The sequence below is a fragment of the Pinus tabuliformis genome, chromosome 5_2 (assembly GCF_031772625.1).
Source record: "Pinus tabuliformis cultivar Carrire ecotype Pingquan chromosome 5_2, CPIR1, whole genome shotgun sequence".
NCBI lineage: Eukaryota > Viridiplantae > Streptophyta > Pinopsida > Pinales > Pinaceae > Pinus > Pinus tabuliformis.
Window position 1 is genome coordinate 17,721,899 of NC_142306.1, and position 24,224 is coordinate 17,746,122.

The 24,224-nt window shown below is 42.0% G+C and overlaps 1 protein-coding gene across 1 annotated transcript in view; it reads right to left on the reverse strand.

Moving 5' to 3' along the window:
- LOC149157278 (sister chromatid cohesion protein PDS5 homolog A-like) overlaps positions 1-24,224 on the reverse strand; it is a 193,307-nt gene that overhangs the window by 45,341 nt on the left and 123,742 nt on the right. The window contains exons 4-11 of the mRNA XM_089435768.1: positions 8,499-8,633; positions 8,167-8,375; positions 7,781-7,928; positions 7,540-7,677; positions 7,355-7,444; positions 6,516-7,241; positions 6,320-6,408; positions 6,151-6,202 (exon numbers count right to left, since the gene is read on the reverse strand). Of these exons, the coding sequence (XP_089291894.1) occupies positions 6,151-6,202; positions 6,320-6,408; positions 6,516-7,241; positions 7,355-7,444; positions 7,540-7,677; positions 7,781-7,928; positions 8,167-8,375; positions 8,499-8,633 (1,587 nt within the window). The remainder of the gene's footprint in view (positions 1-6,150; positions 6,203-6,319; positions 6,409-6,515; positions 7,242-7,354; positions 7,445-7,539; positions 7,678-7,780; positions 7,929-8,166; positions 8,376-8,498; positions 8,634-24,224) is intronic.

Genomic DNA, 24,224 nt, shown 5'->3' on the forward strand with positions numbered 1-24,224 from the left:
TGATAGCTACTACTGAGTTACCACCCATGGATGATGAGGGGCACTTAGTTTTGGTGTTGAAAGCTATCTTATAGGAGAGAGAAAGGAAGCTCAAGAGCAGCACAATCAAGGAGTTTCTTATGAGATGGAAGGACTTACCTGAGGAGGATGCCACCTGGGAGGGAGAGCAAATTTTGCAGCATCCAGCACTACAGTTGTTTGAGGACAAGCAACATTTGGGAGGGGAGGGCTGTCATGTCTCCAACAAATAATTTTGCTTAGGAGAATTCACAATTTTGCAATTTTGCTAATTGATCAATTTTTTGACTTAGGAGAAAGGGGTTGGAGGCATAAACTAAATTTTTTCAAGGAAAAGGTTACCAACTTAGGAAAAATGAAAAACTAAAGTTGGTGGGTTGTGGGGGCCACCCAAAGAGGGAAATTGAACCCCTTGGAGAAATTCGCACCACAAGAGGAAGAAGGAAAAAGGAGGGAGTGGGTGGGTTCAAACTAGTGGGCCCACAAGGAAGATCAGGGGCAGCAAGTATAAATAGGAGAAGCAAACTCATTTTTGGGGTTCTTGGATTGTGCATTTTCAGTGTTTTCTTGAGTTGTTTAGCCAAGTCAGCTGGTGCTGCTTAGCAGAGGGATTTTCAAACGGAAAATCCCAACTCTCTTTTGGTGAACCCAGTGTGTCACCCTAGGTGAGAATTTCAGAGCTCGGAGGTGATCGATTTCCATCTATTGTGAGCCCATTTCTCTACTGGTTCAACTAGTGCATGTTCCTTGGAGGATGCAGTAGCAGAAGTTCGTGGTGCTTGGAGGAGGTGATTTCTGGGGAGTTACACTTCAGGAATTTGCAGATAATTTCCTTGGAGGGGGACGAAGCACCTGGAAGAATTTCAGAATTAGAGATTGCTGCTCCTAAGAGAGCTGAATTTGGCCACTCTAGGGCCTGTGCAGGGGTGTTTCTGGGTCAAGCTGTGGCGCAGGGATTGAGGGGAGTTTGAGCTGAATTTGGGGGCAGGAATTTCATCCACATTCCTGCAAACAATCTTGCAGAGAATTTCCAGCCAATTGAGGAAGGTTTTGGCACAGAACTTGGCATCATTTCTGGGCTGGACGTTGGGCCAACAGTTGGAGGAGAACACACTAAATTTGGGTAATTCCGAGCAGCCAGAATAAGCCCAAGAGTTTTCTGGGTTTTGTTGGCTATGTGTTGAGGAGCTCAGTCCTAATTTTGCAGATTTTTTGGAGCAGGTTTGAAGCCCCAAATCACAGATTTCCACTAGTAGCAGTTGCAGAAAATTTCTGAGCAGAGCGTACAGCCAGTCTAGCCATTTCCAGCAAGGAGATTTACACATATTCACCTAGGTATTTCATGCTTGTTGTAGCAAGCCCAGGTGTTCTCATTCCATCTCCTATTGTACACAGATTGACTTATAATTTGCAATAAAATAGCTCAGAAATATTGTTCCTGCTCAATGGTGTTCAAATTGTCTTTGCATGTGTGAAATTTTCAGTTGCATGTTCCATTTATTTGCTGTAGCTTAGTTCATGTTCTTGCTATTCATTGTATTTCCCTAAGTATAATATTACACTAATCTAGCCAAATTTGATGATAGATTAAAATCTCTTTGTTCGAGGCTATGTTGCGGGGGAGCGCCCCCCCTCGAACCCGCTCCCGAATCGCGCTCCGGGCGGGAGCGCGCTCCCTCAAAAAAATTTGCGCTCCCTGGTCTGTTAGGAATCGTTATAGGGAGCGATCGCTCCGGCGCTCCCGGAGCGATTTTTAACGCCCGGGAATGATCAGGGAGCGATCGCTCCCGGGCGTTAAAAATCGCTCCGGGAGCAATTCGCGTGGGGCCGGGAGCGGGTCAGCGGAAAAAAATTCAGCGGACCCGAAAAAAAAAAAAAAAAAAAAAAATAAATAAAAAAAAAAAAAAAATAAAAAAAAATAAATAAAAAAAAATAAAATTTAAAAAAAAAATTGGTTTTAAAAGGCCAATGGGCCAAAAACATATTCATTGTTACTTCATTGAGCTTGAGTTTGGCGCTGGAGCAAGAGCAAAGGAGCGAGGAGCAAGTGCTGAGGAGCGAGGAGCAAGTGCCAAGGAGCGAGGAGCAAGTGCCAAGGAGCGAGGAGCAAGCCTACAGAGGTAAGTAACTTAGTAATTTATTTAGTTTAGTTGGTTAGGTAGTAATTTAGTTAATTTAATTTAGCTTATTGAGTTTAAAAATCATGTATTTAAATTAAATTAATAAACTAAATTAATTAATCCCAATAAATTAAATTAATTTGCAGATTCAAGAATCAAAACCCTACAAACATCAAACACCATGGACCTGGCTATATTTCTTGGCATTTTCCTCTTCCTGGTCCCTTTTATGGTTATTATGGTGCTGGAGAGTAGGAAATGGAGGGGCCAGCCCCAAACTGAAGAGGGGGATGAAGAAGCCGGAGAAAGTCAAATGGGTGAAAACCTCGGTGAGGAGGAGCTGGAGGAGGGTGAACATGACCCTCAAAAAACTAAACAAGACCAAACTCTATTGTGGAAATATGTTAACAGGGCTGAAACAGGGAGAGGGGTTGGAACCACTAAATTTCATTGCCCCCATTGCAACACTGATTACACAGGTTCATAATCACGTGCTAGAAGACACCTCTGCGGGAAAAGGCCATGGGATGGAGAGAAACAAATAGGAATCAAAACTTGTACAGCGGTGTCAGCAGCGGAGAGAGCCAAATACATAAGGGAAGAGGAGGAAGCCCAATACAGAACAAAAAAATCAAGGGGTTTCTTTGAACCAAGCTCACAATCACAAAAAACTCCTTCAGCATCCTCCCAAGGCAGTGGATATGGACATGGAGGCACAGGGTCATCATCTTTAAGGCGTAGAACCATATCAGATTTCCTTGATGAGGGGTGTAGGAATGATGTGGATTAAAAAGTTTACAGGTTTCTCTATGCATGTGGGATACCATTCAATGTTCTTCACTCACCTTATTGGCACGAAATGGTTTCTGCCATAAATGATTCCCCTAAAGGATACAAGAGCCCTAGGTATGACAAGGCAAGAACCGTTGGCCTTGATCATGAAAAAGCAAAAATATCACATTCTTTGAATAAAATGACAAGTTCTTGGACTGACCATGGGGTGTCCATTGTATCTGATGGATGGACAAATGTAATAGGCAAGCCATTGATAAGTGTTCTTGCTGTGTCGGTTAGTGGTCCCATCTTTCTAGCTGCACATGATTACTCAGACAAGTTTAAGACCGCCATCAACAATGCAGAAGCATTACTTGAAACAATTGAGCGTATTGGCCCATACAATGTCATCCAAGTCATCACTGATAATGCTCCTAATTGTAAGGCAGCAGGAGCAATTATTGAGGATAAATACCCCAACATATTTTGGTCTGGATGTTTGGTTCACACATTGAACCCTCTGTTGCATGATATTGTCAAAAACAAAAATGAACAATACCAATGGATTGGTAATTTGTACAAGAAAGGCAAACAAATGATAAAATTTATTACAAATCATAGCAATATCCATGGCCTTTTCCGCAGTCACTCGAGATTGGAGTTGTTGAAGATTGCGAAGACTAGATTTGGTAGCTATTACCTCACCTTCAGGCGCCTTTTGAAGGTAAGAGAGGCATTAGCTAGCATGGTATCAAGTCCACATTGGCAGGTGTTAAAGGAAAGGGCTACAAATGTAGCTGACATGGCAGGTTTTGAAATGGTGGAGGAGGCCGCTCTTGATGGGCAGTTTTGGACAAGTGTGAGGCAGGTATTGGATTTCACCAAGCCAATTTATCACATGATTCGGTTTGCAGATACAAACAAACCAGTGATTGGCGAGGTGTATGAGCAAATGGATACCATGTTGGGGGAAATAAAAGACATTGTTCATAATAGAGATCCCAACTTGTACAAACTGATTCATGATTGTGTGTGTGAACGGTGGAATAGGCTTAACCTTCCACTACAGTGCTTGGCGTATATCCTTATGCCAAAATACTACCCTACATCTTGGTTGGGCCAACCTGCAGCAAGGGGTGGGGTTAGGACCAAACCCCATTTAAATCCAGAGGTAACTAAAGGATATTTGGAAGCATTAGAAAAGTTGGTACCTGACAGGGAGGAATGTGCAGCTGTGCGCCTTGAAATAGGCAAATACTTCAGTGGCACTGGTTTGTATGGTAACTTCCATGCAATGGACGACAAAGATAAATTTGAATCTCTCACATGGTGGGAAACATATGGCGGCCACGGACTTTTGCCAAAATTGGCAAAAAAAGTTCTTTCACAGGTTGTAAATTCTTCTTCTGCAGAGAGGTGTTGGAGCACCCACAGCTATATACATAATGTGAAAAGAAACAGACTCAATGAAAACCGAGCAGAAAGCTTGGTTTATGTGCACTACAACTTGAGGTTGTTGAGTCATTACTGTGATCGGGCTAATGAGGATCCCACATATAAAATTTGGGACAATCACCCAGAGGATGACAATTTGGAGGATGGCATTGTACATATTGAAGAACTAGAAGAGGAACTTGTAAGGGATGAAAATGAAGCAGCAGCCATGCCACCTCCACCTCCACCTCCACCATCCAGTAGCAGTGCTCGAGGTCCGAGTCTTGTTCCTTTGCTGTCGCCACCTCCATCTACACCCTTGCGTGGAGGTTCTAGTTCTGGTCGTCGGTCTGTGCGGGAGACTCCTAGAAGACCACCACGACCTGCTTATACTCCTGGAGACTCTCATGGCAAGGGCCACATGTAGATTTACAGTTTACTTGTCTTTTTTAGTTTCTATTAGACTTTAGTTTTCATAACTGTTGAGTTTTGAGTCCTTGACTCTTGACTCTTGACTCTTTCATATCATAATGATATTTTTTGTAAACATTATATCACTGTGACAATGAAAATTTGAAGTTTGAAGTTGGGCCTTGGCAATTATAACTCATTGGTAATGATTGTGAATTATGAATATGATGCTTTGTGAAAGACTAAAGTTGTTTCATTTCATCTCATTATTCATGTTTCATTTTATAAATTTTTAACATTTCATATCGTGTTAACAGTTAGAAGTTAGGACTTAGAAATATCTTCGATATTACTTCTTGTAATGGTTAAACTTAGCTTACAAGTACAACTTTGGTGATCAATGATGATAAATGTTATTGAATTTTCAATTCTGAAAGCTTGAAGTTGAAACTTTAAGATTGAATTTGATGAATCATGATTTATAAGACTCAATATGTTGCAGTTGTAATATGTATTTTACTAACTTGTGGACATGGTTGATGACGATTATAATTTCTAGATGATTGATGTGATATGGTTCAATGATCAATCTATGTTTTTTTATGTTTTTTATGTCTAATTCATCATTCTACATGTTTTTGTTGACATATATGTATCAAAAATTAAAAAATATAAAAAATATATATATTTTTAAAAATTCGCTCCCAAACCAGGAGCTTCTGAAAATGGTCGCTCCCGCTCCCGTTTTCGCTCCCACTCCCGCTCCCAAGTAACATTGGTTCGAGGCGTCTTGCATGCTAAGTCACATGATTACTACAAACCTTGAGCTGATATTGGCTTTACCCCTGTAGGTTATCCAGACACTTTCCATTTTGCTCATTTGTATTTACTGGTTATAATAGACTGAAAAAAACTCACAATTTAGATTTATCATATAATATATGTACATGCATAATCCCAGCACAGCTGACTGGCGACAGAACATGAGTTATCCCACATGATTACTACAGACCTTGAATTAATTCTAGTAAGACCTCAAAATAATCTAGCCTAACCAAATTTTATAATAGATTAACTTCTCTTTGTCCTATATGTCATGAAAGTTGCATGTTGTTTTTTTCTTTTGGCATTTGTTTTCCTTGATCATAAAAAATGTATTGCCTCATTACCTTTTGTTGACAGATGTTGATAGTCGATTACAAAAACGTACCAATAAAATTTGGATTATTGAAAAGACACATGAGATTTAGCACCCGTATCTAATATTGTTATCTGTGAAACAGTTAAATCCAGTGTCTAACTTCTGAATAACGGCACACTCGTAAATGAACAAATCCGGAAGTTCAGGATACACATCATCAACATACATGTAAAGTTTGACTTTGTAGCCTACCTTATGGGTGTTGTTTGCAGGATCAAAATTGTTTATGTTTCCATAACGGAACCTGCAACAAAGCACAAAATTTATAGTGTAAATACCTGTACAAAACTAGCAAGGTATATATCCACAGTTAAGAACAAAATGATAGAATCACCACATGTTCAATCAATGCAATATTTACCTTCTATCAACTGGCCACCATAGTTTTATTCGCTTTCCAACAAGTGTCTCATCCCCTTCCCTATCTTTCTCAACCTTCCATTCAGGAGACTGCTAAAAAGTTTCATGTCAGGTGGATGGCCAAAAAAGCAATAAACAAAAGCTGTTGTATTTCGTAAGAATGAAGATTGGTGTTTTATAACAATCAATTTCTCTACCTTGCTATGATCTTCCACTGGAGTTTTGAAGCCTTGGACTGCTCCCTTAGCCATTTTCTCTGTGGCCTCGTTAGAAGGGACATCTTCATCAGTTTTTTTTATATGTTCTTCACTTTTTCGCCCATTCCTTATACTTTGGCTTCGTTGACAGACATCTTGCAATGTTTTTCGACTGTAGCATGACCTTCTGGGAGCTTCTACAATTTCATCTTGCACCCAATCTTCATTGCTTTTGTTGATCATAAATTCCTGGGCATCAACAGAAACGTCTTCATAATGGCGGTTTTCCTCATCTGCTATTGTATTTGATGGAGAAACTCTCCCCACAAAATCTTGATTCTGTACCTCTACCTCTGACTGTTGCTTCTTGGAATTCATTGACATCAAGTTGACACCATGCACAGGTTGGATTCTCTCATGTTCCGTTCCAGGTTGAGCCTTCTTGGGCCTCCCTCTTTTCCGTTCATGCACCAAACCTTCATTGGCATCTTCCTTTGACCTAGACTCACCCTGGTATCTAGATTTTGAGCTTCGAAGCCGTTTACTTCCATGAGACTTACTTTCCTGATCTACCTGTGAATCCTCTTTTCCCTGTTCTTCACTGGTCATCAAAGTGACACCCATCCTGTTTGGCTTTTGACATGACTTCTCTGAATCATGTAGAATTTCTTCTCTGGAAGAATCTGCCCAGTTTCTTCTAGTTCGTTTTACAAGGGGACTTGATGGCTAATAACAATTAATAAAAAAAAGGCTTAAATAACTAGTGAAGTAAGAGATAATAATACAAATGATTGAGCTTGAAGGAAGACCAGACTTCTAAGACATATTTGAAATGCTACCTGAGAAGAATGTGACATATTCCCAGCATGTAAAAACCTTGTGAATAACTCCCTGTCAGCTAGGCAATGTGGTAGAGAGCTTCCATCTGTCTGCACAAACAAACATGTATAATAGAAGCATAATTTGCATAACTTATTTATCTTGGCATAATAATGATATCTACATTCTTCAGTTCATAGCAGACCTTCTCTTCATTTCCTTCACAAACTTTGTAAAACTGAGAAGGCAAGGGTGTCCCTCCAGGAATACGACCAGAGGAGTTTTTTTTGTGTCCCAAATTCTTTGCAATAATGATGCCAATGTCACAGAGTACATAAAGATTCTGCACATACATGCTATTAAACATAAGGCATTGATATCCATGCTATGCCCATTGCTAGACTTTTATTATATAAGGAAAATATGACACAGAAAAAGCAGCTTACATTAGTGAAATGTTTATCTACTGCATCTTCAGCTCTTTTTATTGCACGGAAAATAGCTAGGATGGATGATAAGTTATCTATATCATCCTTTCTAGTACTGTCACTACGATCTTGGCAGAATAATGCCTGGAGATAAAATAGCAACTGCCTGCATAGAAATTAAGAAATGGTATAGCTCATTCATAAAAGCATATAATCTGTCATATGAATACATAGACAATCAAAATTGCAAATGCTGAGACAGAAACCTAAACTTCCAATGCATATGTTCAAACTCTGTTCTCTAATGAACAAAAATCCTTTCAATTATGTTCCTTCCGATGACGCATATACAACCACGCAGATGCAAAAATTTCTTGGCCAGAATGTATTAATCAAGATGAAACCTATAAAACGGTTCATAAGCTTCTTTGCTTTCAGCATCACTTCCCATTGGGAAGGTTGGATGATGTCCAAGAACGTGAACCAAGTATGTCAGAACATATTCTGGGTATATAGTAAGTGATGCTCCTTCCATTTGTTTAGGTGCAGATGATTGACGGAGTAAAGCTTCACGATGATAAGTATCAACAAAATCTGCTAGGTACTTTTTTGCCTGGAGTAAGGTGACACATAATAAGATATCTTTCAAAAAAATGGGTTTTGAAATACTCTACACAATAACTTGGAAAAGGAGCACAACAAGATGAACAAAGACAAAACAGTAATGCAAGCCTACATCTGCCTGAACATCTTTGACATCATCCGAAGCAGCCAATGCAAAGGCAGAAGCATATTTGTTACTGATTGTATGCCCTTTGAGGCACTGGTGAACTTTATCTAAGAACCTCCGTCGCACATGAACTGATGGATCCTGTGAATCAAGCAAAGAATTTGTATGTCTTATTCAAAACCAACAAGATATACAAATGAAAGCGATGATAAAATTAATATCACGAAGTGGTCATAACATGGTGTTTATCAAGCAAAGAATTTGTCTGTTTTATTCAAAATCAACGAGTTAAACAAATGAAAAAGACGATAGAATTAATATAGTGTAATGGTCATACCACTGTATTTTACTTAGGAGTCCGCATTAGGCAATAGATTGCCATACAACATGTCGTAATAAAGTCTGAATTCACATCACTAGGAGCTAAGAAATGTAATAAATGAGGAATTTATTATGTCACAATCCAATGCTAGATAGTTGTACTGGATATAATCTCCTTGAGACTGTTGTACTTCTAAGTTCTAACATTACTAACTCATCATTACAATGTTCTCCCTCTTCTTTTACAACTCTGTCAAATTTGTTAAATTTCTAATTCGTTATATGAGATCTACACAAAGATTTACCCCATGGCTGAAACTGAAAACATTAAGAAATATAAATCAATGTAATGTCCCAAACGGGATAATCTGCTAATTATGCAGAAATTTACTCAACCCAAAATTTCACCGTAAAATCAACATTCTATTAACAGAAGATTGCCATGTAAATAATCTCATTTTAATTATTATAGATAAACTGGGTTACATGCAAATACAACCAATATAGCTGAGATGAAAAGCTGGCCTCGACAAATCTGCTGCACCGGCCTCCCAAAACTGCACTGAAATCAATCATTGCACCTGTGAACTCTGGCTGAATCCACCAAGGAGATGAGGTGGGTTTCTGTCCACTCTCACCAAAATCACCCGAGGGTTTCCGTCTTGGGGCTACCCATGAAGTAGAGAACCAAGTTCTCAACCTCTCATACAAGAAGTAATGTCAAATCCAAGATGTCCTCCAATGGCCTCCTACTCCTCCTCCTCCTTTATAGATCTTACATGGCCTCCTCCTCCTCAACATTCTATTAACAGAAGATTGCCATGTAAGATATAACATATAGAGTGCATGCAATTTCATAACACAATAAGCAGAAAATAATCTCATTTTAATTATTATAGATAAACTGGGTTACATGCAAATACAACCAATATAGCTGAGAGATGAAAAGCTGGCCTCGACAAATCTGCTGCACCGGCCTCCCAAAACTGAACTGAAATCAATCATTGCACCTGTGAACTCTCGCTGAATCCACCAAGGAGATGAGGTGGGTTTCTGTCCACTCTCATCAAAATCACCCGAGGGTTTCCGTCTTGGGGCTACCCATGAAGTAGAGCACCAGGTTCTCAACCTCTCATACAAGAAGTAATGTCAAATACAAGATGTCCTCCAATGGGCTCCTCCTCCTCCTCCTCCGTTATAGATCTGATGGACTCCTATTTTATTATTATTTTATTCATGGAGCACTTTTCCCTTTTTTATTTCAATTAAAATATTATTTTTAATGCGAGAAAAGGGTAAATTGGCCACCATGTCTCCGCAGGTCACTGCAACTCACATCTAACCATTCCATCTGTTGGAATTTTTAAGTTTAACCCGTTAGAAATTCTTCCTGTACTATCTGGTTTATTTCTTCCTACTTGTTTAATTACTTAACAAGTTATTTACCATGTAAATACTGAAAATAAACACAAGTACAGTATCAACATCTACAGATCATCAACTGAAAGAAAACAAGCACACAAGTGACATTGTTATTTTTGGACCAACGGCCCCGAAAAAACCCAATGCGGGAAAACCGGTGCAACTATTCAGAGAGTTTTATTATTATGCAGTTTTCATAATACAACTAGGGTGCCAGAAATGGCTCACCCAACAAAGAAGGCCCTCGGCATTAGTACCTCTCCTCGAAGACAAATATTCCAGCTGATTAATCATCGGATGAACAATCCCATAGCAACAATTGCAGCGCCCACTGCTCTGCGTCACTCTGTTAGGGATTGCGTCACCCTACCCGACTCACCAGCTCCCAATCTGTCCCACGAAATCCTTCCATCGCTGCCTCTTGGCCCTGCATCAGCTCTACTAGCCTCTGCGTCAGCTTCTGGAGCTTCTGCGTCTTACACGCAGGCCTCTCCTGGCTCTACGCAGCGCCTGGCTGCCTCTGCGTAGCACCCAACTGCCTCTGCGTAGCACCCAGCTGCCTCTATGTCAACCTCTCTGGGCTCTGCATTCTCTCTCTGGTACCAACTCTGCCTCTCTGCTATGTATTCACTGCCCCTCGCTACTAATCACTGATTCTATCTCTCTTATCAAGCCCCGCTCTGGTGTGCTCTCCAACTGACCCTCAAGCCTCCTCTTATACTTTTTTCATTGGTCCACGAACAGTGGAGATTAAATCTCTAATCAACGGCTAAGATTAGATTTGGCTTGATCCATGACATTTGGAACCTTCTAACCCAGTGTTATATTAATAGCCATTAATATTTTATTTTTCCTCAGTTTAGACTTAGGAACTCCATAAAAAATATTAATTATTTTAATATCTCCCGAAACGGTTAGAATATTCCCAAACCATTTCTGGGTCTTGGAGATCTCATGTGCTTTAACCTCTCCACCAATTTTCATGGCTAGAGCACATTCGATGCTACCCCAAATCAACACCATCATGTAGATCTTCTCGTTCTGTTCCAACGAGCTATTACACTAAGGCGTTCTATCAAGTATTCCTCTCAGAATGCCACCTTAAGCATAATTAATTGAGTCAGGCCCAATAATAACAACGTTTTCTCAAAGTTGTCGAAATGCACCAGAACGAAAGGCAAATTGTGCGGATGATGGAATATACCAAACGAATGCCATCGGACCTCATAGAAACTCCTCAAAACCCCTCTAAAAGCCCTTGGGCCCGCTGATGACACCAACCTGCACCTGTGACCTGTCTACCCCCAACTCTGAAAGTCCATCCTAACCATGTCATAAGGAACACCAGAAAAAGGAACATTACAAATCCTCCCACCCCGAGATTGCTTGCCCTCAAGCAATCCAAACTTGTGGATTGATCTGTTGGCCCAACGCAACTGAAACCTAATGCCCAGATCCCATACGAACCACTAGGTGATGCTCTTCCTCTGTGTCAACCCATCATGAACGGACCCTTCAATGCTTGGATCCCAAATTGATCTTTGACTGTACCTAACATCAACCAATCCTCTTGGATCCCAATGCCACCATGGCCAATCATCGTCCAAGTGCCATGGCTCAGACTGTGCTCTGTCTCCAGCTATAGTTGTTGCTCCATAAAGCGAATACCAACTCATCAGCTCTCTCAAATCCCACCTCTGGCATAGGCCAAGGACAATCCCACTCTGTTAATGTTGGGCTAGTGCTACTGAAATGCTAATGAACAGTCAATGCACATCCCACTACCCACTAAAACACATATTAACCCTCTCATCTAAGCAGCCCTGTTGTACTGTGGCCCAGACTAAGGTTGATACTCCATGAAAAGGATACCAACTCATGATCTCTCGCCAATACATCCTATGTGATATTCCCACTTACCAATATTGCTAAGGGGAGATATCAATTTTGCCCAATTTTGGATAAATTCGCACTTGCACTTAAGAAATGTGGGTTTAGAGGTCGCACATGAATTTTTGAGTTAAAGGGAAGCCCAAACATTAGAGGAAGGAGGAGAAAAATCAAACTGCTAGTGGTAAGTGGGGGCTACCCATAGAGAAATACAACCCACAAGGAAACACGCACTCATTGGAGGGATATTGGTGGGGGGAAGTCAAAGTTGGGCCCACATGGGCATTTTAGAGGCTCTTTGACAAAAAGAGGAAGAGGCAATCATATTTTGTCATTCATGATTATTTGAGTTTTCTCTTAGACTAGCACGCTTGAGCTAAGGCCAAGTCTACAAGTGTTGTTGAGCACAAGAGGTTTCCAAGTAGAAATCTCACCCCTTGCTACAGTGGACTTCGAGTGCCAGCCCAAGGAGGGAGTCTCATCCTTTTTAGTTCGATCCGGGAGAAGCGAAGAGTGAGTGTGGAGAAGTTATAGCAGCAACAGCGCAGGCACTGCGCAGTCCTTAGAGGAGTTACATGTGAGAAGGGAATTTAGGGTTGAAACTTGGGGAGGAGTCTGGGGAGGAGATTTGTTGGTGATTGCAATCATTTTGGGGGCTTTTAGTGGTAGGATTATCAGGTGGGTCGAATTGCCCAACAGTAGTGCCATTCAATGAAATTGGGCTGAAATTCCAAAGTCAACATTCAGCAAATTCCTTCATGGGTTTTTGTGGGTATTTGGTGGAGAGTCAGGGGTTAATTTCCTAGAATGTTTTGAGCACCAGAGGTGGCCCTAGCAGCTATTCTTTAGAGTCGGTAGCTCATTTTATGAGCATTTCAGCACAAAGCCAAAGGGATATCAACCAGTACGCTTGGGGGACTTCATATTCATCACTTGGGCTTAGCTAGCTTGCCTTGAGCAAGACCAGGTGCATACTTTCCAAGCACCCATTGTAACCTCATGTTTTATCAATAAAATGGCTCAGTCGCGCAGTTTTTGGCTCTATTTCGTGTTCTAATATGTGGGCAAATTTTTTGTGTTTTTATCTATGCATGCTTTGTTTATTACTTCAAATTTTCCTTAGGGATATTACATCCTATGGGAAGGATCAGATGCATAGGCACCTGTATATGTTATAAGTCCTCTATGTTGCATCGTGCTCCACTCATGCAACCCCGCTTGGTCAACCAACAATATCAATCAAGAAAACCCTGCCTCTCTCCCTATAGTGGGTAAAAGTAGCCAAACTGTGCTGCAAGACCTATCTATGTACTCCTAGAGAGGGTTACTCCCTGAAAGGACTACAGCTATGCTAGTTGTTTGTGCATCTACCCTCACCTCATCAATGGGTCGGCCCAAATATGGATGCACTACCATCTCCAACAACTCCTCCCTCTTCTGATCGCAAACTCCATTCTCCTACCGTCTACTAGCCTCCTGCAAAACTACCCTGTCAACCTCCAACACCTCCTGAGAACAAGTGTCTGCCAATACTGCCACCCTGCTAGTTGTTTGTACATATGTCTGCTCCTCATCAATGACTAACCCCAAGGGTTGTTGCCCATCCTCCTTTATCACAGGCTCAATATGGACCTCCAACTGGCTCTCCCCAAAAGGCTCATCATGCATATTGTGCACATCATCTTCCTCAGCTGACTCATGCTCCACCATATGTTGTTCATGCTAACTCATCACTAGTGACACACTATCCTGAATGTCTCCCATAGGGTCCATTCACTTCTCATCATATAAATTTTCCCTGCTGTCAACAACTCCACATGACTCATGCTCCTCAGAGGCATCCTCGTATGAACCCATGGACTCGTCCAAAGAAGAATCCTCACCCTAAAATTCAGAAGGAATCTTCTTCTGCTCTACCTCTGCCATCTCCTCCATATTACTAAAGCATGAGTGGTCAAGCCCCCAAGCTTCCTTGCAGATGAAGCAAAGACCCTTCATCCACAGCTCATTCTTGTTGCATGATCCACCAAACCTGAGTAGCTCCTCCCTGGTCAATTGTCTCCTGAACAACCCAATGTTCTGCTCAACAAACCTTTCGGCTAGCTCATAAGCAGCGCATGAGACCAATTGTTCTCTCCTCCAAATGCTCAACAATCTACTCCGCAACTCCCTGCAAATGGCATCACGACCTCCCATACATGAAAATATAATGGACTGCATATGTGTTATGACCATGTCAGGATGATGTTTCCTAATGCTAAAGAAGCATTGGAACATCTGATGAATCAAGCCATCACACTCCAGATCAAGCATCATTTCATATTTTCAGAACATGGCCATGCCTCCTAAAATCTAAGGCTTCTTCCCAAACGTAGAGCCTGCACTATTGTCAAAGTCGTGGAAAGTCTCTACTATCAGTCTGAAAACTCTCCTCATAACATCATCAGTGTAAGGAGCTATAAGGGCAGTTAGTGTCATGATGTTACTGAGACAAGATGCAACTGGAAGTCTAACCCTGGTTGATTTGAGGTAGCATCAGATGTGCTCTAGCCATGAAAATTGGTGTAGAGGCTAAACCACATGAGATCTCCAAGACCCAGAAATGGTTTGGGCAGATTCTAACCGGTTTGGGAGATATTAAAATAATTAATATTTTTAATGGAGTTTCTAAGTGTAAACTTAGGAAAAATAAAATATTAATGGATATTAATATAAAACTGAGTTACAATGTTCCAAAAGTCGTGGATCAAGCCAAATCTAATCTTAGCCGTTGATTAGAGATTTAATCTCGGTCGTTGATGGACCAACGAGAAAAGTATAAGACGAGGCTTGAGCGTCAATTGGAGAATACACCAGAGTGATCGGTCATTCTATTCTCTAGAGTAGGATTTGCTAAGAGAGATAGAATCAGTGATCAACAGCAAAGGGTGGTGAATACATAGCAAAGAGGCAGAGTTGGCACTAGAGAGACAGCGTAGAGCCAGGAGAGGTTGATGTAGACACAGATGGGTGCTACGCAGAGTCAAGAAAGGCCAGCGTGTGAGACGCAAAGGGTCTAGGGGCTGACGCAGAAGCTCCAGAAGCTGACGTAGAGGCTAGCAGAGCTGATGCAGGGCCAAAAGGCAGCACTAGAAGGATTTCGTGGGACAAATTGGGTGTTGGTGAGCCAAATAGGGTGACGCAGTCCCTATCAGAGTGAAGCAAAGCAGTGGGAGTTGCAATTGTTGTTGTGAGATTGTTCATCCAGTGATTATTCAGCCGGAATATCTGCCTCTGAGGAGAGGTACTACTGCCGAGGGCATTCTCTGTTGGGTGAGCCATTTCTAGCACCCTGGTTGTATTCTGAAAACTGCATAATAATAAAACCCTCTGAATAGTTGCACCATTTTTCCCGCATTGGGTTTTTCCAGGGACATTGGTCCAAAAATAATGGTGTCACTTGTGTGCTTGTTTTCTTTCAGTTGATGATCTGTAGATGTTGATAATGTATTTGTGTTTATTTTCAGTATTTACATGGTAAATAACTTGTTAAGTAATTAAACAAGTAGGAAGAAATAAACCAGATAGTAAAGGAAGAATTTCTAATGGGTTAAACTTAGAAATTCCAACATGGTATCAGAGGGTGGTTGCAGATCACAGGATAATTGAAGGCATCAGCTAGCAGAGCAGTAGTAGCAGATTCAGCTATCCCAACTGATAGAGTTGATCCGTGTAGAAGGCGACAGAGGAAGGAGTGACGCAGAGAGACTGCACATCATTTTGGGCCAGAGAGAGGCAGCGCAGAGGCTAAGGGAGGCAAAATCAGGCTCACGCAGAGCCACGCAGAGGCCAAGAGGGCTGACGCAGTTAGCTAGGGGAGCTGATTTGCCAGTGACAGGATTGCGCAGAGCCAAGTGGTTAAATCCTTCAATTGTTGAGGTATAGGAGGCTGCGGGTAATTTGCGGAGCGAAGCTGGTGGGGTACTATGGTCAAAACAGTACCTAACAGGGCAAGACCAAGGAGGAGGGATTTCCAAAAGGGAAATCAGGACTCAGGGGCAGTCGAACCAAGAATTTCCAAATGGGAAGTTGAGAGACTCAGCAGGAGTCGAAAGAAGAGCAGCATAATGGTCGTGAATGGACTGAGAGATCAGTATAGGTTGGACGGAGCATCCAACTTCGTGGTCTGGAAGGCCAGGATCTTTTCCATTCTTGACAGATATCGCATCGCCTTGAAAAAAATAGCGATCCCAGTTGACCCAGCTGAAAATGAGAAGTACGAGGAGGCAATGGCCAGGGCGAAGTGCATCATCCTTGGTGGGGTCAAGCATAATATGGTACCGCATATTGCCAAAAAGGATATAGCGAATGAGATGTGGGAGGCCCTGAAGAAATTGTACTAGCATACCTCCGTGTAGAGGAAGATGTTACTTGAAAATCAATTGCGGTCATACCAGATGCAGAAGGGAGAGCAGATAGATATCTTCCTCAGTCGATTGCAGGAGATCTGTGACCAACTATATTCCATAGGGGCCACGCCGGATCAGGAATTGATGGTGAGGACCGCATTGAATGCAGTCTTAGAGGATTGGGAGGTATTTGTGCAGAACATACTCGGCAGGTCGAGCCTTCCAAATTAGGAGGAACTGTGGGCGGCTCTAAGAGATCAGAGGGGTGACCAAGGTTGGGAGTAGCGGCAAAGGGGTCAAAATCAAGGAGGAAGAAAAGGATGCGGCTCTAGCATCTGCGGGGAAGCAGGAGAAGAGAAAGAAGAAGGACCTCTTCAAGGGCAAGTGCTTCCATTATGGGGAACTGGGTCATTTTGCGAACCAGTGTCCTAGGAAGAAGAGTAAGGGAGAGGCTTCTGAGACCAAGGCAGCGCCAGCAAGGGCGGAGAAAGAAGTCGAGGATGACGATTGTGCCATGAGTTCTCATGTGCCACTTGAGAATAAGTGGGGAGACATTGAGCTGTAGTCAAGAGGACTACAAGCGATGAAGAACAGGATCCTTAAGGTACCCAACCTCTTGGATTATACCTTGCTACGGGAGCCCCGAAGAGGAGTAGCAATACTGGCAGATGTCAGTAGAGATGGATGTGGATGGTGCGGCAGAGAGTGCTACAATGCAAGAATCTCGGGACAGCGCAAGGGTAGTAGGCTGAAACAGTGTGAGAGGCACGAGAGTGTTGCACCAGTGCAAGATGGCACAGAGAGGTGTGCAATGGTGCAAGATGCAGGGAGTTGTTGCAGCAGCGCAGAGGTCAATAGAGGGAGCACTTGTTAGCGGCAGAGGAAGCTTTAGCATCGGGAGTGTCTCTAGCCTGACAGGGATGTCAGAGTTTGGTGGATCAGTTACTTACTTCTCAGTAACTGAGTTACAGTGCAGCAGTTAACAGTGGAAGTGCTACGGGCAACACGATGCAGCATGATGAGAGGGGATGCAGTGCAGATGCAGTGCCGGGAGGATGGACCAGCAGCAGCACGGATGCAGAGGGAGTTTCCGTACAGATGCACTAGTGGCAGTGGCAGAGCCATGGGCAGCAGTGCAGAGGATGTTGGGCAGGGAGGCCTAGCATCAGCACAGAGAATGGTGCTGGATAATGAGGGTGATACTCAGTGTGGAGTATTACTAGAGCACAGTCTTCGCTAAGAGGGAGTGTTGATTTGAGGTAGCACCGAATGTGCTCTAGCCATGAAAATTGGTGGAAAGGCTAAAGCACATGAGATCTCCAAGACCCAGAAATGGTTTGGGCAGATTCTAACAGGTTTGGGAGATATTAAAATAATTAATATTTTTAATGGAGTTCCTAAGTCTAAACTTCGGAAAAATAAAATATTAATGGGTATTAATATAGAACAGGGTTAGAATGTTCCAAAAGTCATGGATCAAGCCAAATCTAATCTTAGCCGTTGATTAGAGATTTAATCTCGGTCGTTGATGGACCAACGAGAAAAGTATAAGAGGAGGCTTGAGGATCAATTGGAGAATACACCAGAGTGATCAGTCATTTTATTCTCTAGAGCGAGGTTTGCTAAGAGCGATAGAATCAGTGATCAACAACGAGGGGTAGTGAATACATAGCAGAGAGGCAGAGTTGGTACCAGAGAGACAGCGCAGAGCCCGGAGAGGTTGACGCAGACGCAGTTGGGTGCTATGCAGAGGCAGCCAGGCGCTGCACAGAGCCAAGAAAGGCTAGCGTGTGAGATGTAGAGAGTCTAGGCGCTGATGAAGAAGCTCCAAAAGCTGACGTAGAGGCTAGCAGAGCTGACGCAGGGCCAAGAGGCAATGCTGGAAGGATTCTGTGGGACAAATTGGGTGCTAGTGAGCCGGATAGGGTGACGCAATCACTATCAGAGTGACAAAGAGCAGTGGGAGCTGCACTTGTTGTTGTGGGATCATTCATTCGGTGATTATTCAGCCGAAATATATGTCTTCGAGCAGAGGTACTACTGCCGCGGGCATTCTCTGTTGAGTGAGCCATTTCTGGCACCCTGGTTGTATTCTGAAAACTGCATAATAATAAAATCCTATGAATAGTTGCACTGGTTTTCTCGCATTGGGTTTTTCTAGGGACATTGGTAAAAAAATAACGATGTCACTTGTGTGCTTGTTTCCTTTCAGTTGATGATATATAGATATTGATACTGTACTTGTGTTTATTTTTAGTATTTACATGGTAAATAACTTGTTAAGTAATTAGACAAGTAGGAAGAAATAAACCAGATAGTACAGGGAGAATTTCTAATGGGTTAAACTTAGAAATTCCAACAACCCCTTCAAAGGGTTCCTCCAAGAACTTATGTTGTATGAGAGCAAGCATAGTTGGTTTTAGAGTCCAAATTAGTTTCTTCCCTTTTAACTGGCTCACTTTGGAAAGGAGTGCATCTAGTTCAGCAAGTTTGAAAAGAACATTCCATCTCACCCTCATGTGTTTTAAATCTAATCCAAGTTTAAAGATCTTGTGTCCCAACTCATGTTCTTTCTGTCGCAAGTCTTGTTGTAGCAAGGTAAGTATTCCCTTAGAAAGGGATGCAGTTAATTTTTGTTGCTAGTTTATTAAGGGACTTTATGAAGGTTTGATCCATGGTTTAGCTGAAGACTGGCAAGGACATCAAGTTGATTCATAAAATATTTTGACAAAAACACAATAGTAGTACACAATAAAATGACTAGCTCAATTGTTACACTGACCCTTCACTGTGAAAATTCGAAAAAACCCCGAATCCTACTAATGCAACTGATTAAGTTTCTTCTATTTGTTAAATGAATTGAACAAAATATTTACTGTATTCTACGGTAAATATGGAAACTAGTACACTGTAGCCTTCACAAATAAAATACTACGGAAGAAGAATAATGCTGGAAGAATAGATGCACACACACACAAATACACAATTATTTTTGGACCAATGTCTCCGAAAAAACCCAACTTGGGAAAATCGGTGTAGTTGCTGAGGATTTTATTATTATGAAATAGTAAATCTGAGTACAAAACTATGAATGCTCAAATCTAGCAAACCATACAAAGAAATGACTGACAATAAGCCTAATGAGAAAAATCTCACTCCCATTGGCTATCCGATACTGACCTTGGCTCAAGATGAGTTTCTCTTTGTTGCCTCTACGAAGTCCCTGTGTCAACCTACGCAGCACTGCTACCCACAACTCGAAATTGTTGGTCTCTTGCTATCTGATCCGCTGTTGTCTAGAAGATGGACCCCTCTGGCATCCGGACTCTCTCTCCGTCTTCTAGCACTGAATCACTGCTTCTCCCTAGTAGAATACGAAATCCCCTCTGAAGCACTGTGTTGCCTCTCTGTTGCACTCACTGCCTCTCTGCAATGCACTCATCGGAACAGGAAAATCTTCCTCTGGTCTTACTATCCCGGCCCCTCTCTCACTACTTCGAGCTCACTAGCTATCTCTCCGACAACTCAGCACTGCTACTCTGGAATTCGATCTACCAGTGAATTCGAATTGCTGGTCTTTGATGTGTATTCTCCAAGCCCCATCGAATTTATTCTTATAATCTCTCGTTCAAACATCAACGGCCAAGATTAAAACATAATCGATGGCTAAGATTAACTAGAACTCGATCCATGTCTTCTTCTAGAAGATTCTCACCTTGACTTAATTAATACCCTTTAATTAATCTGATTTCCCAAGTTTAGACTTAGGAAACATTAAAAAATGATTAATTATTTTAATTAAGTCATCCCTAGGTGCTATTTCCATAAACGATTTATGGATTTTGTAGAATACATGTATTCTAGCCTCTCCACCAAATTTCGTGGCTAGAACACATCCGATGCTACAAAAACTAACACTCCCTCTTAGCAAGGAATGTGTTCTAGTGCTGCAACCCACTGAAGCAACACCCCGTCTCTACAGTACCTCTTGTCACACTGCTGATGTCTAGCTGCTACTACCCACCAACTACTACACAACTCTGATATACACTGCATTTGTGTTGTTGCTGGCCCTACTAAACTGTTTCCAACACTGCATTTGCATTGCAACTCCCTCTCCATCTGTTGCTGCTGCAACTGCAACAACTGCAACTGAAAAGCATCCAAAACACTTAATCAACTGTGATGAGTATGATGCATCTATCTCTCGAGTCTCTGGCTGTTGCTCGTCTTTGCGCTGTCACTGAAGCCTCTGTGCTCCAGTTGACTTTGCTTTGTGCCAACTGCACTGCTGCCAACTCTGCACTATGCTGCCCAGTATCTGACCGCTACTAGCCACTGCAACTGTCACTTTGGCATCCGACTGCACCATCTACCATTGATCCATCCTGCTACTGCATGTTATGGGCTCCCGTAGCAAGGTATTGATTCATGAGGTGGACCTCCTCAAGAATCTTGCCCATCCTGTAGATCTCTGGGGCTACAAAACCAAATCACCCCACCTCACTCCTAGAGGTATATCCGTGATCATGGCAAACTCTTCCTCCAATCTAGAGGACAACCTATCGATCTCTGTGGATGCAGCCTCGTGATCCTGCTTCTCTTCCTTGTCCTTCTTTCTGGGAGGACATTGAGTGTTGTAGTGGCCAAGCTCACCACATCTGAAGCATTTGACCTTGAAAATATCCTTCTTCCTCCTACGTTGCTCCTCCTGCCCCTTTGATGCGAGGGCCACATTTTCCTCTTCCTTTACTTGCTTCATCCCACTGTTGTTGCTGGTGCCACTAATGGTGCTCTTCACCAAATCTGGCCTCATTTCCTCCTGCTGCAGATCAGCCCACATTTGATCCCACACTGGTAACTTGTCTTTACCCAGAATTCTTTGGACAAAGACTTGGTAGCCTTTGGAAATGTTGTTGAGAGCTAACCGCACCAATTCTATACGCTGGGGCGCTGACCCTATTGCAGACAGTTGGTCCCGGACATCCTGAAGCCTAGTGAGGAAGGGGTCATGCACTCCCCTTTCTACATCCTTGTGCATCTCATCTTTTTCTCAAGATACATCTTTCGTTGCTCAGAAGATCCCTCATATAGCGTAGCAAGAGCCTCCCACATATGTCGAGCAGTATCTTTGAGACACCACGTGACCTCAAACGCCATCGAGAATCAACCTCTTTGATTTTGCCATCTCCTTCTTGTAGGTCTTCAACATATCTGCATCTGCAAGTACAGTTACCATGTTATCAATGTAGGCTTTGAGATCGTATTCATCTAGAAGACAGGAAATTCTTGCCTACCAGATCACGTAGTTGGAGGCTCTGTCCAACCGATCCTGATCTCTCAGCCCCGCTAATGCCATCTCTGCAAAAAGTCGAATTCGTCCTCTTCTCCTTTGCGCAACTGCTAACTGCCTCTACATACTCCCTGCTAGAGTGGGAAAATCTGCTCACAACCACTGCTGCTCTGTAGGGAAAAATCGAACTTCTAGGCTAGAAGTTCCCCAAGGAAAGAATTCCCTCAGTGTTTGTTGTTTCTTCCCTTTGACACTTTTTCTTGCACTAGCAAACTGCTACAAAATAACTATGTCCCAACTAAAGATCTGATCTACAAGGAAAATATTGTTGCTCCCTCTACCTCTAGTACTCTTTGATCTGGAAAATTTATTCTCTGTCTACTCAGAAAAATAAAATTTTCCTCAAAAAATAACGACCCTCCTGGCCAAAGGAACTGCGTTGCCTCTGAGGGTTTCAAACTGTTGCCTACGCAGAGTTTCGAAAGTCCTCTTCCCTTCTGCTACTAAGCTCTCTGGCTTACGATCTATGCTCTGATACCATGTGAAAATTCGGAAAACACTTGAATCCTACTATAGCAATTGATTAAGTTTCTTCTATCTGTTAAATGAACTGAACAAACTATTTATTGTATTTGGCGATAAATATCGAAACTAATACACTGCAACCTTCACAAATAAAATACTATGGAAGAATAATAATACTGGAAGAATAGATGTGCACACACACAAATACACAGTTATTTTTGGACCAATGTCCCCAAAAAACCCAACTTGGGAAAACCGATGCAGCAACTGAGGGTTTTATTATTATGCAGTAGTAAATCTGAGTGCAAAACTATGGATGCTCAAATCTAGCATACCATAAAGAGAAATGACTGACAATAAGTCTAGTGAAAAAAGTCTCACTCCCACTCACTATCTGACACTGACCTTGGCTCAAGATGAGCTTTCTCTGTTGCCTCTGCGTAATCCCTACGTCAGCCTACGCAGTACTACTTCCAACAACTCGAAATTGTTGCTCTCTTGCTATCTAATCAGCTGTTGTCTAGAAGATGGACCCTTTTAGCCTCCGAACTCTCTCTTTGGCCCCTGGCACTGAATCACTGCTTCTCCTAACCAGAATACAAAATCACCTCTAAAGCACTGTGTTGCCTCTCTATGGCACTCACTACCTCTCTGCAATGCACTCACCAGAACAGGAAAATCCTCCTTCGGCCTTACTATCCCTGCCCCTCTCTCACTGCTTCAAGCTCACTAGGTCTCTCTCCGGCAACTCAGCGTTGCTACTCTGGAATTCAATCTACCAGTGAAATTGAATTGCTGGTATCTAATGTGTATTTACTATTCTCCAAGCCCAATCGAATTTCTTCAGATAATCTCTCGTTGAGACATCAACAACCAAGATTAAAACATAATCGATGGCTAAGAGTAACTAGAACTCGATCCATGTCTTCTTCTAGAAGATTCTCACCATGACTTAATTAATACCCTTTAATTAATTAGATTTCCTAAGTTTAGACTTAGGAAACATTAAAAACGATTCAGTATTTTAATTAAGTCGTCTCTAGGCTGAATTTCTAGAAACGATTTTTGGGTTTTGGAGAATAAAAATATTCTAGCATCTCCACCAAATTTTGTGGCCAGAACACATTCGATGCTACAAAAACTAGCATTCACATGGCATCAAAACTTGACTCAATCCATCAACCAAACTTCGTCATCCCTTTTGGAAAATCAAAGTAATTATATTAGGGTTTGATTCTCCTTTCTTGATAATTACTTGTGAGTGTGTTGGCTTCTTTTACTTCTTTATTAACTTATCTTTCATCATGCAATTACCATATTATATGTGTATGCACATCACAAAACAAGAGACACAAGATATAGGCACATGCCAGGGCAAAACCCCCTTCAAGGGGAAAACCCAGTCAAGATAATTCTTCCTTTCAATAGTATACTTTGAGACACTTTACCCTAGACCACGACCAGACTTTCCCTCCACACCAAGTCAGCCTCCCAAACCTTCGATCCCTTGCAGCAACTTTGACTGGGCAACAACTTCAAGCAACATGCAACTTCCAACAACAGAAAAATCTTAGGAGACTTCGATCTCCCAATCCAGACCACGAAACAGAGAGAGAGAGGCACCAAAATTTCGATTTTCTAACTCTCTATAGAATTCCCCAAACTCGCACTTCTTTCGAGCTCTCGACAACAGAGTTCGCACTTATCTAGCTCCTCTTTAGATATCGAACTTGCTTGGGAGTTGATGCTACAAATGACTTCGACCTCCTTGTATATATAGGCTTCTTGTGGGTCGAATTAGGGTCCTTAGGCCGACTTGATGTGGAGGGTACATAATTCATATTTGACTTAATATAAAACTTTTTTACATTATTCAAAAGCCCAAGAAGGGTC